The sequence below is a fragment of the Cervus elaphus genome, chromosome 28 (genome assembly GCF_910594005.1).
Source record: "Cervus elaphus chromosome 28, mCerEla1.1, whole genome shotgun sequence".
NCBI lineage: Eukaryota > Metazoa > Chordata > Mammalia > Artiodactyla > Cervidae > Cervus > Cervus elaphus.
This window is the reverse complement of record NC_057842.1, coordinates 45,478,428-45,494,767: the sequence shown is the minus strand read 5'-3', so window position 1 is coordinate 45,494,767 and position 16,340 is coordinate 45,478,428. Positions and strand designations below refer to the sequence as shown.

Here is a 16,340-nt window from a genome sequence, read left to right as displayed (position 1 = left end):
TATTCATTTATCAAATTTACTGGCATAAAGTTGTTCATAATATTTCTTACTATCCTATTAATACTTAATACTCAATAGGATGTAGTATTTTTCATTCCTGATATCAGAAATTGTGTTTTTGTACTATAGAAAGTTTTTCAATTCCCTCTAAGCACTGCTTTAGGTGACTCTCACCAACTTTAGTATGTTGTGTTTCCACTATCATTCAGCTTGAAATACTTTAAAACCTCCCTTGCGATTTCTTTGCTGCTGTTGTTCCGTTGTTAAGTTGTGTCAGACACTCTGCAACCCCATGGACTGTTACCATGCCAGGTTTCCCTGTCCTTCACTATCTCTCAGAGTTTGCTCAAATTCATGTATATTGATTCAGTGATGCCATCTAACTATCTCATCCTCTGCTGCCCTTTTCTCCTTTGCCTTCAATCTTTCCCAGCATCAGGGTCTTTTGCAATGAGTTGGCTCGTCATATCAGGTGGCCAAAGTATTGGAACTTCGGCTTCCGCATCAGTTCTTCCAATGAATATTCAGGAAGGATTTCCTTTAGGATTGACTGGTTTGATCTCCTTGTTTCCAAGAGATTCTCAAGAGTCTTCTCTAGAACCACAGTTCAAAAGCATCCATTATTCGGTGCTCAGCCTTCTTTACGGTCCAGCATTCACATCCATACCTAACTACTGGGAAAACCATAGCTTTGACTATATGGACCTTTGTTGGCAAAGGAATGTCTCTGCTTTTGAATATGCTGTATAGGTTTGTCATAGCTTTCCTTCCAAGGAGCAAGTGTCCTTTAATTTCATGGTGGCAGTCACCATCATAAGTGATTTTGGAGCCCAAGAAAACAAAATCTGTCACTGCTTCCACTTTTTCTCCTTCTATTTGCCATGAAGTGATGGCATAGGATGTCATGATATTAAGTCAACTGTTCCATGTGAAGTTTTAACTGTTGCTTCTTAACTTGCATACAGATTTCTCAGGAGACAAGTATGGTGGTCTGGTATTCCCATCTCTTTAAGAATTTTCCAGTTTGTTGTGATCCATACAGTCAAAGGTTTTAGCATAGTCAATGAAGCAGACGTTTTTCTGGAATCTCCTTGCTTTCTCTATGATCCAATGAATGCTGGCAATCTCTGGTTCCTCTGACTTTTCTAAACCCAGCTTGTACATCTGGAAGTTCTTGGTTCATGTACTGTTGAAATTTAATTTAAAGGATTTTGAGCATAATCTTACTAGCATGAGAAATGAGCGCAACTGTATGGTAGCCTGAACATTCTTTGACACTGCTCTTCTTTGGGATTGAAATAAAACTGAATTTTTCCAGTCCCATGGCCACTGCTGAGTTTTCCAAATTTGCTGACATATTGAGTGTAGCACTTCAATAGCATCATCTTTTATGATTTTAAATAGCTCAGCTGAAATTCCATTACTTTCACTAACTTTGTTGGTACCTAATGCTTCCTAAGGCCCACTTGACTTCACACTCCAGGATGTCTTGCTCTAGGTGAGTGACCACACCATCATGGTTATCTGGGTCATTAAGACCTTTTTTGTCTGGTTCTTCTATGTATTCTTGCTACTACTTCCTAATATCTTCTACTTCTATTAGGTCCTTACTGTTTCTGTCCTTTATCATGCCAATCTTTGCATGAAATGTTCCCTTGATCTCTCCAACTTTCTTGACGAGATCTCTAGTCTTTCCCATTCTATTGCTTTCCTCTACTTCTTTGCATTGTTCATTTAAGAAAGCCTTATCTCCTGGCAATTCTCTGGAACTCTGCATTCAGTTTAGTATATCCTCCCTTTCTCCCTTGCTTTTTGCTTCTCTTCTTTCCTCAGCTATTTGTAAAGACTCCTTAGACAACCATTTTGCCTCTTGCATTTCTTTTTGTTTGGAACCCACAAGTATGTAATTGAGGATTTAGCGGACTCATCCTTTAGACAAATGCGGTCACCTATTTTACTTACAGATATTATTAACCCTTCCTTAAAATTATATTGGTAGTGGTGATTTAGTCACTAAGTCCTGTTTGGCTCTTTGCGACCCCATGGACTGTAGCCCACCAGGCTCCTCTGTCCATGGGATTTCCCAGGCAAGAATATTGGAGTGGGTTGCCATTTCCTTCCCCAGGGGATCTTCCTGACCCAGGGACTGAACCCACATTTCCTGCACTGCAGGCAGATTCTTTACTGCTGAACCACCAGTGAAGCACAAAATATACTATTATCACCTTAAACTGTCATTTCTCTTTTAAAGAAGAGGTCATCTTTTCTAGTCATCATTTATTTACCATTTCCGGTGCTCTTCATTCTTGCCCGTAGCTTCTTTCAGCGCTTTAACATATCATTCCATTTTCCTTCTTTCTCCACTATCTGATGAAAAGTCAGCCATCGTTTACCTAGTGTTCTCTTTTATGTGTCATTTTTTGGTGGCTACTTTCAAGATTTTCTGTTTATAACTGGCTTTCAAAAGATTATAATGTGCCTAGGTGTAGTTTTCTGTATAGTTATTTGCTTTACATTTGCTGAGCTTCTCTGACACACAGACTTGTGTTTTCTCCTCCAAATTTGGAAAATTACTAACCATTATGTCTTTAAAAAAAAAAAACTGAGATATAATTCATATACAACTCACTTAAAATTGACCATTTTGAAGACTAGAACCCAGTAGTTTTTAGTATGCAATTTACTAAAACATTAATGTGGTATCTGAAACCACATCAATAAACATTCAACCTCTGTTACATTAAAATTACTGATGCTAATCATGTACTTTGAATGAATCTTTCACACATGCGTAATTTTACAACATCATGTACTGGTTATTTGGAATATGTTTGTTTACTGACTTAAGGTTAAATGTTTTCCAACTGTTTTCACATCACTCTATATAAAATCTCTTACATAAAATCTCTTAAAATCTGACATGACAGTAAACCAATCATAAAGATTCTAAGCCTTTCCTTTCATTATTACAATCCATCAACTAATTCAATCAACAATTATAGAGGGCCTAGCATCCAATGCCAGCTAGGTACCATAAAATGTGTGTGAGTCTCTTTTGTGTCTTTCACTCATATATCCCAGGCTCCTAGAACACTGCTTGGCTGGTCCACAGTAGACTGAGTATTTGTTGAATGAATAAATAAACAGGTAGATATGATGTATCTTAACCTAGATTTCAAAGTTTTTTAGTGCATCACACACACACACACACACACACACATATAATCTAACTACCAAAATTGCAATATAATGGAAAAGACCTACTAGGCAACATGGAACTTCTACACTTATTATGATTGAAGTAGTTTTACCTTCATACTATCCTAAACATAAATTATTATACATACAGGCAGACTTGGCTTTTCATAGTAACTGAAACTCATGCAAATCAGAAACATGTCCTCCCTCTGTATGGTTTTGTAGTAACTAACGTCTGTGGGAAGGAACATGGTGCTATGTAAAGCATTATTTTAGTCCAAATAATAAGGAAATAAATGTCAACGAACCACAAATTCAATTTTAGAAAAATAGGAAAGGAAAGCAACTTAGAAAGATATGGCAAGCTTCTGGGCACTCACTTTGAATAAGTGTCCCTAATGCAAAAGCAAATCAGACACCTAAATGACTTTTCAAACTCTTAACATGTTTCCCTCCCACTACATCTCACCATTTGAGAATCACTGCCTAGTAATCAACTAATAGAAGGGGTCCAGTCCTTCAGCAGTACCTGTGAATTGCTTATGCAGTGGGGCATGGAGAATCAGGGTGGTTAGAGAGAAAGAGAGATGAGATTTTTAAAAAATATTGAGACAAAATTAGGTTACAATAAAACTAGCTTGGACTCATGAAAAACTACAGGAATTAATATTTCTCAAAACAGACTTACATTAAGTCTTTGGCTTTCTGTCTCCTAACACTTCTTTTCATTCCATCAAAATAGCCTTAGAGTTACTCAGTATTAGGTTGCCTCCTTCCCCATTTCCATGCCCACATGCACTCTGAATTTTGCTATCCCTATTTGAGATTTTTTAAATGAAAAAAAAAAAGAAAAGAAATCGAAAATATTTAATTTCAAACATGGTTTGTCTAGCTCCAATAAAGAAGAGGCACTCATACATTAAATGTTGAAATGGTTGTGCCAAAAGTTAAGAAGAAATTGAAGCGCATCTTACACATAAACACAAATGGCAGCTTAGCAAATAAAAGTATCATGGGAAAGCATAACAACTTAAAATTCTACTCTAAGGCTATTTACTAAGTAGTACCACAAATGAGACAAATGGAATATGCTATACAGACTATACCTTAAAATGTACTGTGATGTTCCAAGGAAGAGCTGAACTTGATGCAAGGAGATCAAACAGCAAACCAATTGGATAATGCCTAAAAATAAAAGAGTACATTATAAGAAAAAATAAACATTTAAACTACTTTAAACATTTTAAAGTAAAATAAACTTCAGGTACATTTTAACATCAAGTATTAGGGGACTTTAACCACAAATCACAGGAAGGTGATATTTTACAGTTACTTGCTTGGGCTATTATGGCAAGTTTTCAGGCATCAGGGTTTTATTCCCCCCTAACCATTTCATTCCCTAAGGAATTTTCAATATACATAATGAAATTGTACTAAGGAACCCTTTATCAGCCATGAGCACTGTTATGTCACAGTATTGCAACACTTAATTATCATATCAGTACTCATTTTGGATAATGAGCTTTTTTTAAAACAACTTAAATTTTACAATTTTAAGACCTGAGAAGAGCACCTAAAGGAGCATGAAATCACTTATTTTGTACTTATACTATTAATGTTACAGCATATAAATTTCAAATCTTCTCTTTATGCATACAATTCTAAATACAGATTAGGCTTATCCTTTACAAACTGTTATAACCTGTTTTTTTTACATAACAATACGTCAATATTTTCTAAAGTCACTGAATATTCTTCTATAACCGAAATCTAAAGTTTTTTTAAAAAATAATAAATTAAGGACTTCTAAGAGAACATTTCCTAATGTAATCATTACTCACAGGGAAGCAAATTATTTAGTAACAAACAAGTTAACAATACAGATCTTGCAGACTTCACAGAACAAATCTTATTTTTTATACCCTTTAAAAGAATCTAAAGTAGGGGAATACGTGTAAATCTATGGCTGATTCATATCAATGTATGACAAAACCCACTGAAATGTTGTGAAGTAATTAGCCTCCAACTAATAAAAAAATTAAAAATAAATAAATAAATAAATAAAATAAATAAATAAAAGAATCTAAAGTAACTTAATTAGTGAATCAAAATTAAATAATCCTCCCAACAAAGGCTAATAGAGAACTGCTTGGTTTTATGCACAGTCTTGTTCTTTCCTCCATAATATATTAGTGAATTACTCCTAGGATTAAGAGTGGAAAACTTTGAAAATACATCAATTTATTTCAAAATGAGTGATCCAAATATATTACCTGACCAAAATTCAAATATTAGCTAACAGTATTTATGTTTGCCTAATATACAAACAAAATTATAATCTACATAATTGTGGGAAAATCATCAGTCATTAGAGATCATATTTTTATTTAAAATGAATTCAGGATGAATGCCTTGCTAGTAAAATAAAACAGTGAGGAGTTTGAGTCATGTATGTGTTATATCTCTTAATAAAACCCTCAAACTTTTAATTGAATGTCAGTAACTAACACAAATCTTTCAAAACTAGAAATGAATATAATTTTGGATCAACTAAATTACAGAATGCTTTCTTTAGCAAATTCTGAAATCAGGAAAAACTCCAGCCTCAGTTAAAAACTGAAATAAAAACAGTAATTTAAAAAATACTGCACTATAAACAAGTTATAGATCCTATACACTTCTTATCCTTCTCTATGACCTCTTAAAATTGTACAAGCTCTATGTAACACCATGCATTTCATAAAATAGACCTTTTTTAAGTCTTCACATCCTTCTGAGGTATCTGCAAACCGATTAAAAATGAATGTGGGTACTTAAACTAAAAGAGCATACTGTCTTCCAAACTACATGGGCTTTCCCAGTGGCTCAACTGTAAAGAATCCGCCTGCAACACAGTAGACACAGGGGATGAAGGTTTGATCCCTAGGTCAGTAAGATCCCCTGGAGAAGAGCATGGCAACCCACTCTAGTATTCTTGCCAGGAAAATCCGATGGACAGAGGAGCCTGGCGGGCTATGATCCATGAGGTCACAAAGAGTTGGACATGACTGAAGCAGGTGAGCGTGCATGCATGCACGTAGTTGACCTATTGGACAGATTCACCAGTAATCCCATAAAATGACTAGCAATTCAGTGTTTACACATTTTCTACTGTTCAAAAATGGAACTATACACAAATTCTTAAGTTAAATCAAATATTATTTTAAAGCAACCTATACTATCATAAAAAAATCAAGTACAATTTTAAAAATAAGTTTTTGAGTCAGAATACAAGTTAAATGTAGTAAGATTCAATAATCAATTATTTTTTACTCTCAATATTAAAAAAAAAACTAAATGCACAGAATCTCATACAGGGTAGATAAGAGCTGCTGAATGCATAAATCAAGAGCCATAAAATAGTTAACCCTTGGCATACCAATGAAAATCCAGTGGGCCCAATATTAGATTGTGAACTTTTCTGTACAGTTATAACTATTTTAAAATTAGTATTTTATAACTTTAATTCTTTCTTAAAAGTCTTCCAAAAATCTCAAGAAAAACTCACTTAAAAAAAAAAAGAATAAGATTAGCAATTGCCATATGAATTCACTGGACCTTTTTATAAATCTAAGATACACTGTGACATCTTAGTGATCTTATTTTTTTCCTCCATCTTGAAACATTTTGCTACTTCATTCCAGGAATTATTTCATCATTACTTATCAATTATTCCTAACTAAAAAAAAGGATTGATAAGATTAGTAAGAATGGAAGAATAATGTTATACCTAGAAGAAAGATACAATAATGTATCCTTCATCCATTTTCTTACTTTGTCACCTAAAACATTATATCGTATTTCAACAAAGTATAAAATAAGGATGCAGACCTCATCTTTGGAGTCTACTTTCAGCTCTCATTAACACGGGTGAAAATTCAAAATGTCTTATTTTCCACCTATATTGACAGAGAAAGACTACACAACTAGATAAATCAGAAGATTTTTGCAGAGAGACACAAACCAGTACTTTAGACTTTAATGACATTGGTAAAATGATCATTTAAGTGAAATCTCACACTGTGAGTCTTTAGATGATGATATCCTGTCAATGAATTTTATAAAACTCAAGAACTAATGAATGAACAGCATATTTCTAAGGACATATGGCATTCTTATCCACACAATCAAAGAAAGTATTTCTTCATATAGTATTTTATGAGTAGAACCTAAACTATTTCATTTTGCTAAAAGCATGAGTGTCAGTATTCTTATCTTTAATACTATATGCACACTGCAATTTTCATGACAGTAAGTGGGCAAATGTTAAAGGCAGATTTGTACACAAAGATGACTGGAAGGAATTAGATGATATAGAAATTAAAAAGAATTGGACTGGATGTTTACTCATATAAAAAAGAAATTATTTTACAATAAAATCATGATGTAAGGCTTTAATAATTTTGCAAAGCACTGCTATTAAGCACACAAAGAGCCAGAAGTAATGATAAGCTAGAACCTCACAGAGGTCTATTTGAATGTTTGATAACTAACGAGCAGTTATTTGCATTAAGGACACTGCCCATTTTTGGTATATATACATTCAAAACCAGTGAAAACACGGAGCAAAAATTTGAATTTCTGTATTTAAATGCTTAGTAAAATTTCTAATAAAGTTATTATACACCATTCCTTTATTCCTGTCTAAGCTGTTTATAAAGTGACTTAAATATACATATATACACACACATATATATTTTAAAATTTATTGGTCTCAGTAAATGATGATTTTTCCTGATATACTAAGGATTAGGATGGAAATTTAAGTATGATAATTTCTAAAACATATTAAAATTTAAAACATGTAAAATATTACCATAAAAGCATTCTAAATAAAATAATATCTAATAGTTAACCTGGAACAAACATTAAAAATAAAACTAAGCCAGAAAAATACAGGAGTAAAATAACTATTTACTTATATGTATTGTCAAAGTATACAGATCATATGTGGATCATCAATGCAGTTGTTTATGTCAGAATGATTTTGACGCAAGTATACAAACTCCAAACAAATATACCACCTGAATTAACTAGTTCCAAGATTCCTTATTTCTGGTGAATCTATTAATATGCAAGAAAATCTAGAAAATAGAACTGGCAAACAGCTAAAGTATTGACTTTTTCTTACACTATATTCTGATTTATGTCAAAAATTTCAAAAGTAATAATTTGCACAATTCTTCTAAATGGATATTCTACATAGTTTTGTTAGGAAGCTCCTAACCTATAATACAGAAACCACATAAGCCATAACTATGAGTAAATCGTAATGTAGCCTTTTGGCTGTTACATAGTTACTCCTGCCAATGTAACCTAAATTTAAAAGAAAAGGAAGTAGTGAGGACTTGAATCTGAATATACGCAGAAGAAGACACAACCAGGAAACATTCAATCTACTGTACTGTAAAAACTGACTGCACCAGGATAACGTTACACCTACTTTCACATTTTATTCCTTTTTTTCTTCCTTAAATTGCTCTAGCCTTTTCTAAATTCAATCCTCAAAATGAATTAACAATTTTTCTGTGTAAGTTGTTGCTTCTTTACTCCTTCATTACTGGTAAAATACATGGACATACAGTGCATGGTATAGCAGTAACAGGTACGCTTTAAGTTCGGCCAAGGGTGCTCATTCTAGCCTAAACATCTGAGTTAGATAGCAAACCAGTATTTTAAGACTAGCATCGAAAGGAATCTTCCCTATATTCTAGAGGACTATTGTCCCACTCCATTTCATTTAAATAAATGCATTCTATTCATAAGTTTGCTACATTAGTGATTCACTGAAAACAGGATTACATTTTAATAAATACAAAAAGGTATAACTCAAATGCAAACCAAAGTAATTTAATGATTACAATCTATTTTGCCTTTCTCTATGGTACAAACAATTACAGGCGAGTACTGTGTGTCTCAGCTTTCTAAGTCTATTCTTTTGCATGAAAAAGTACAGAAATAACCAACTAAAGGGATATGGCATGTATAAAATGCTAATAAGTAAGCCACATTTCAAAAATCTAGTTAACAGAGTAATTTATAAAATTCTAAAAATTCACCACCTTAGAAAAATGACTAGATTTAAGAGCAGAGCCTGTACAGTATATACAATTAAGATATAAAAGTTATCTTGTTAAAATTCACTTTTGAAATCACATAGGTACAGTATTAAATTCTGGGTCAATGGACATAGTATGTCTACAACTTCAGACCTACATCAGTATTTGATGCTTTTCTTTAAATTCAAAAGGTAGTTTCAACAACTTATTTCCAATAGTCAGTCTTGAAAATAAGTCAATTTATACAAAACAATAATATCCCAGTAGAGACATGTTTTACAGCTGACAGAGAACTTTTTCTAAATTTTGTACCTAGAGGTCTAAGATCTAGCTAGCATTAGGATATACTAACAAAGTATTCTTTAAAGAACCAAGATCTTTTCTCTTAAAATAAGCCTAATATAAAAGTAACAAATTTGAACACTTGAGTTAGGGTAACAACAAGTGAAGTGAAAGTCGCTCAGTCATGTCTGACTCTTGTAACAAGAAACTGTCCCTTAAAGTGTAATGTTAGAGCACCCTCTGCTGACTAATCAACTCAAATACTCTTAAGAAAGAGATCCTTAATTTAAGATCAGCTTTTTTCATTTCCCATATAATTTTTAAACATTAAAGACATAAAGAATGTAGAAGATAAAGCACTAAACAGATAAGGTCTCCTTGGCACCTCTACAAATCGACAATATATTAAGTATTCATTGTATGCATTCCACTGTTCTTAAATATTTTTCTATTCTAATATGGACAATTTAGCATGTAATTAGAACATTCAGAATCAGAGAAAACAACAACTAACAAAAAGAATTATCAGCACATATAGAAAAAATATCCCTGAACTGAGAGCCTGAATATATGGTCCTACTTGCTCATTTGAGTAAGTTATTTTATTTGAGTCTCAGTTTTATCAATAAAAAAACTTAGTTAGATTCATTAATTCATTCAACAAACATTTACTTATCACCTCTTCTGAGCCACTGCTTAAGCTACAAAGCACCTGCTCAAGCCCCTCACATAGATGATTAAATATCTGCAAAATAATATAAATAGAAAGGGTTATTATAGAGAGAAAGGATATCAATTTATATTTTCTTCCTTCTTTTAGGAATTGTCTAAACTGGTATTTGATTTTCTTTCTCACTTGAATTTACTTAAAACTCCAAAGAATTAAGCATAAGGCAGATATCATCATCCTACTCAAATAAATGTTCCTCTATTCTTTTTTTTTTATAACTTTTAATAATTCATTTATTTTTGGCTGTCCTGGTTCTTCATTGCTGCAGGCTTTTCTCTAGTTGTGACAAGAGAGGGCTACTCTTCATTGCAGTACTCGGGATTTTCATTGCGGTGGCTTCTCTCATTGCAGAGCATAGGCTCTAGGATGTGCAGGTTCACATGCGCAGACTGGGAGCAGCTGAGGCTCCTCGGCGCTAGATCACAGGATCAACAGTTGTGAAGCACAGGCTTAGCTGCTCTGCACCATGTGTTATCTTCCAGATCAGGGATTGAACCTGTGTCTCCTGCACTGGTAGGCCAACCCTTCACCTGAGCCACCAGGGAAGTCCTCCGCTACTCTTTAGACATCTTTATGGTCTCAAAAGTTCAAGTCTTACAAAGCTTCAGTGGTAGCTGCTTCTCTACGATGATTATCCTATCCTATGAAGCCCACTGCTTAAATGCTAGGTAGATATTGACAGCCTAGTTCCAGGAAAATAACTCATCACACAGGAGAAAACTGCTATGGTTGGGAACAAAGAGAGAAAAGGTCAGAACTTAGTCTAGAGGCTTTGGATTACACTCATGCCCCAGTAAATTATTCATTCCTCAAATATACAGAGTACCTAACAATACTAAAGGAAACGCTGTATCAAAAGCAGTTAAAGGGCTTCCCTGGTGGCTCAGGGGTAAAGAATCCAGCTGCCAATGCAGGAGACATGGGTGTGATCCCTGATCTGGGCAGATCCTACATGCTGCGGGGCAACTAAGCCCATAGGGCACAACTACTGAGCCTGTGCTCTTGAACCCAGAAGCTGCAACTACTGGGCCCACGTGCTGCAATTACTGAAGCCCACACACCCTAGAGACACGCTCAGCAACAACAAAAAGCCACAGCAGTAAGACTGCACACAGCAACGAGAGAGTAGCCCCGGATCTTACAACGACAGAAAAGCCCACAAAGCAATGAAGACCCAGCACAGCCAAAATAAATAAATAAGACTATAAAAAAATTTTTAACAGCCATTAAATGAGTGCACAAGACATAGCTATGAAACTGATACCATACATAAAAACACCCCAAAAACTAAAATGAAGACAATGTGAACACAACTGCTTTCACATAAGCTCTCTAAAAGGAAAAACAACTTCACTCTTTAATAAAAGATTTTCAGAAGGGATAAATAATGACAAAGTAGGAACACATATCTTGAAGACAACATAACAGGGAGAAATGGGACCAAATGTCATTTACTGATATTATATATAGAATACAAACCTATAGAAGACAAATCACATCAAATACAAAAATAATCACCACACAAGATGAATTAAAATAGCAGCTGAAAGATGAAGACTTAATAACCATTTACTATAAAAGCTAAATTGAGGTTTCTCATCTCTTCCAAAGTTTCTCAGTTGGAGGTGGTTTTGCATCCCGTGTCCTGCAACATTTTTATTATCTCAACTGGCAATAGCGGGCAGGGGCTGCTGCTAAAAACACGGCAACATACACAGTAGCCCTTCCACAGCAAAGAATCACCTGGCTTCAAACGTCAGTACGGCCCTTGTTGAGAAACCATGCTTTACAACAATAAAACTAAAAAGCCCACTGTCAGTCACATCAGTTCTCCTTATGGTAATCGGTAACTGTAGCCCGCCAGGCTCCTCTGGCCATGGGATTTCCCAGGCAAGAATACTAGAGTGGGTCGCCATTTCCTTCTCCAAATCGACAACTAATGCACATAAAGCGATACAATTTCAATATCCAACTATAATATAGATACAACTGTCAAGAACATAGATATATCCTATTGCTACTCACCCACAATCTTTCCCCCTCCTTCCTTTCCCTCTACTCTCCTGATCCTTGCTGCTCTTATACTTCTTCTAAGCCACCTTCCCATTCCAAAACCTCCAATTCTTCTGAGAAATAAAAAGAAAACAGAAAACATTGACTTCTCTATGCTGCCTGAGGTCTAAAATTATTCAAGAGTCATAATGAGTCTGATAATGTGATTATGAAGATCCGTATTCTGTTTTGATTAAAAAATGAATGTTATACCAAAAAAAAGGTTAGTGACATGACCCATGACTCAATATAAGATGTTACCTTGTATGTTTCTGAATCATGAAGAGAAATCTAACTACTCTTGGAAATTAATCAGCACAAGGTGAGTTCCAAAATTTCACTCCTTATTTCTAAATAATCCTTGGGTTCAAGACAGTTGTACTTATCACATACCTACTAGCTCTCTTTTATTTGCTTTAAGCCTCTTTTAAAACTCTTCATTTTTTACTATTCCCAGATTCAGAGAGCAAGTCCATTATTAAACTATTTATATTCGTCATATTTCACTTAAAGCTTGACTCAGTCTGTACTTTTTTTCATTTAACTACACCTACATGGCAGCATTTCAACACCTATATCTCAGCATATCTTGGGCCATTTTATTCTTCTCCCTGTAACTTCTTCAATTTCCTTAAATATTTTTGGAAGCACAATGACCAAAGCTCCCGGTAACAGAGGAAACACAAAATTACATCATCTGTAGATATAGATAAGCCTAGATTTATTTATTTTCAGTATGTTTCTGAAAAAGGATATTTATTTTAAATGTTTCTGAAAAAAACAGTACTCTGATATATCATCAAAATTATTTTTCACATAAAAAGGAAATCAATATACTTTTAACTACTAGACCAAAGCTAAACAACATGTGCTTACAGCACAGTGGTCAACTGTATGTGGCAATCAGTCTGAAAGATGCCCCTGCAGGTAGTCATGTGTATATAAAGATCTGTTTATAAAGACTTTAGAGACAGAAACAAAACTGAACAGTTTCACAGAGTGACTTATTCATATTTTAAATATATGTTTAAAAAAAAAACCCATAACCAAATATACTATTATCATGTCATATAAAAAAAAAATCTATTGATGAAAATATGTAAATCTGTCCTATGCATCCAAACAGAAGGCAGAAATATTTCCAATAAAATATTTTAGCATTGGTTTAAAATCCACTGTATTATAGAGCTAGACTAGTGATTTCTTGCACAGAACTTTTAAAAAACTGCTTCAAGGCACTACATCTTCTTAAAGCTATCATATACTCAGTGCTTAACAATGCAGGAAAATTCACTCACCATTTCAGTGGTGTGCCTTCATATTCAAACCATATCTCACTAATGTCTTCTTGTCTCATAACCTTCTGAAAGTGCTTTTTCACTTTGTCAGTTACCAACGTCAAATAACTTACTCTTGGCAAAAGCAACTGAAATGAAAATTTATAAAACCATATTTATTTACTATTTTTTCAAAAAGAAATACACTAAATAGGCTTTTAAACTATATTTGAATATTCTGAAAAACAGCCATGTTTTTTGCATTATTTTGAATATTATACACAAAGCAAACTGTTTTTTATAGAAAATCAAAGGCTAAAGGTTAAGATGACTTAAAATTTCTTATGAGGTCATTACCTGATGTATAGCTTATAGGGTAAATGCCTAGAATAAACAAGTCTATGTGTAATCCTTCTGTAAGAGTTTTTTCCAAATAAAAATACAATGCAATCAGAAGCCATACTATTTAGGATACTTGTTAGTTCTATCAAATTTAACTTGAAAATTAATATGGTTCACCTGAGGTAATTCAACTTCTGGAAAGATAATCATTAACTCAGTGTTATGTACACTTTGACTTAGCAATCAAGACTTCTCAGTTGATCCATCATATTTTGATAATCTACTGTGTACTAGGGGCTTCCCTGGTGGCTCAGATGGTAAAGCGTCTGCCTGCAATGCGGGAGACCCGGGTTCGATCCCTCAGTTGGGAAGATCCCCTGGAGAAGGAAATGGCAACCCACTCCAGTTCTCTTGCCTGGAAAATTCCATGGACTTAGGAGCCTGGTAGGCTACAGTCCATGGGGTCGCACAGAGTCAGACACGACTGAGCAACTTCACAATCACAATCACTGTGTACTGACTCAGTTGTGTGAAAAACACCAAGGCAAGGACATAATCTATCCTCATCTACAAGACTAAAATAAAGTAGAGGTTAAAAAAAAAAAAAAAACTCCTAAAAAGTACTTACAAAAATACTTCATGGCAGCAACAGAAAGGCCTTTAAAGGTCAGCTAGAAGATTTCATTTGATAAACAATGAAGCCCACTATGATACCACAAATAAAATGATATGATGAGAAATAGTGAAAAAAGTGAAAGTGTCAGTTGCTTAGTCATGTCTGACTCTGCAACCCCATGGACTGTAGCCCACTAGGCTTCTCTGTCCATGGAATTCTTCAGGCAAGAATACTGGAGTGGATAGCCATTCCCTTCTCCAGGGGATTTTCCTGACCCAGGGATCAAATCTGCATTGCCCACATGCAGGCAGATTCTTAACCATCTGAGCCACCAGGGAAACCCCAAAGAGAAACAGTACTCAAGGGTTATTCTAACCATTGTATATAAAACACTGCAATAAGATTCTAGACAGGAAATCTGTTAAGGAAATACTACATGAGATGTGAAAGAAGGAATGGAAACATAGGGGAGGATTGGAAATTAGAACAAATTTTGGTGATAACTAATGTAACACCTAGAGCCAGACATCCTGGAATGTGAAGTCAAGTGGGTCTTAGAAAGCATCACTACGAACAAAGGTAGTGGAGGTGATGGAATTCCAGTTGAGCTATTTCAAATCCTGAAAGATGATGCTGTGAAAGTGCTGCACTCAATATGCCAGCAAATTTGGAAAACTCAGCAGTAGCCACAGGACTGGAAAAGGTCAGTTTTCATTCCAATCCCTAAGAAAGGCAATGCCAAAGAATGCTCAAACTACCGCACAATTGCACTCATCTCACACGCTAGTAAGGTAATGCTCAAAATTCTCTAAGCCAGGCTTCAGCAATACGTGAACCGAGAACTTGCAGATGTTCAAGCTGGTTTCAGAAAAGACAGAGGAACCAGAGATCAAATTGCCAATATCCGCTAGATCATCGAAAAAGCAAGAGAGTTCCAGAAAAACATCTATTTCTGCTTTATTGACTACACCAAAGCCTTCGACTGTGCGGATCACAATAAACTGTGGAAAATTCTGAAGGAGATGGGAATACCAAACCACCTGACCTGCCTCTTGAGAAACCTGTATGCAGGTCAAGAAGCAATAGTTAGAACTGGACATGGAACAACAGACTGGTTCCAAATAGGAAAAGGATACGTCAAGGTTGTATATTGTCACCCTGCTTATTTAACTTCTATGCAGAGTACATCATGAGAAACGCTGGGCTGGAAGAAGCACAAGCTGGAATCAAGATTGCCGGGAGAAATATCAATAACCTCAGATATGCAGATGACACCACCCTTATGGCATAAAGTGAAGAGGAACTAAAAAGCCTCTTGATGAAAGTGAAAGAGGAGAGTGAAAAGCTGGCTTAAAGCTTAACGTTCAGAAAACTAAGATCATGGTATCTGGTCCCATTACCTCATGGGAAATAGATAGGGAGACAGTGGAAACAGTGTCAGACTTTATTTTTTTGGGCTCCAAGATCACTGCAGATGGTGATTGCAGCCATGAAATTAAAAGATGCTTACTCCTTTGAAGGAAAGTTATGACCAACCTAGATAGCATATTAAAAAGCAGAGACATTACCTTGCAACAAAGGTCCGTCTGGTCAAGGTTATGGTTTTTCCAGTGGTCATGTATAGATGTGAGAGTTGGACTGTAAAGAAAGCTGAGCACCGAAGAATTGATGGTTTTGAACTGTGGTGTTGGAGAAGACTCTTGAGAGTCCCTTGGACTGCAAGGAGATCCAACCAGTCCATCCTG

At 34.9% G+C, this 16,340-nt stretch overlaps 1 protein-coding gene across 5 annotated transcripts in view; it reads right to left on the bottom strand.

Annotated features, from left to right (window-relative positions):
- ATG5 (autophagy related 5) overlaps positions 1-16,340 on the bottom strand; it is a 116,206-nt gene that overhangs the window by 80,563 nt on the left and 19,303 nt on the right. For 4 of the 5 annotated variants that reach the window (XM_043889959.1, XM_043889957.1, XM_043889956.1 and 1 more), the window contains exons 3-4: positions 13,659-13,786; positions 4,305-4,383 (exon numbers count right to left, since the gene is read on the bottom strand). In XM_043889959.1, coding sequence (XP_043745894.1) covers positions 4,305-4,383; positions 13,659-13,786 — 207 coding nt within the window. The remainder of the gene's footprint in view (positions 1-4,304; positions 4,384-13,658; positions 13,787-16,340) is intronic. The other variant, XM_043889960.1, reaches the window with a different exon arrangement.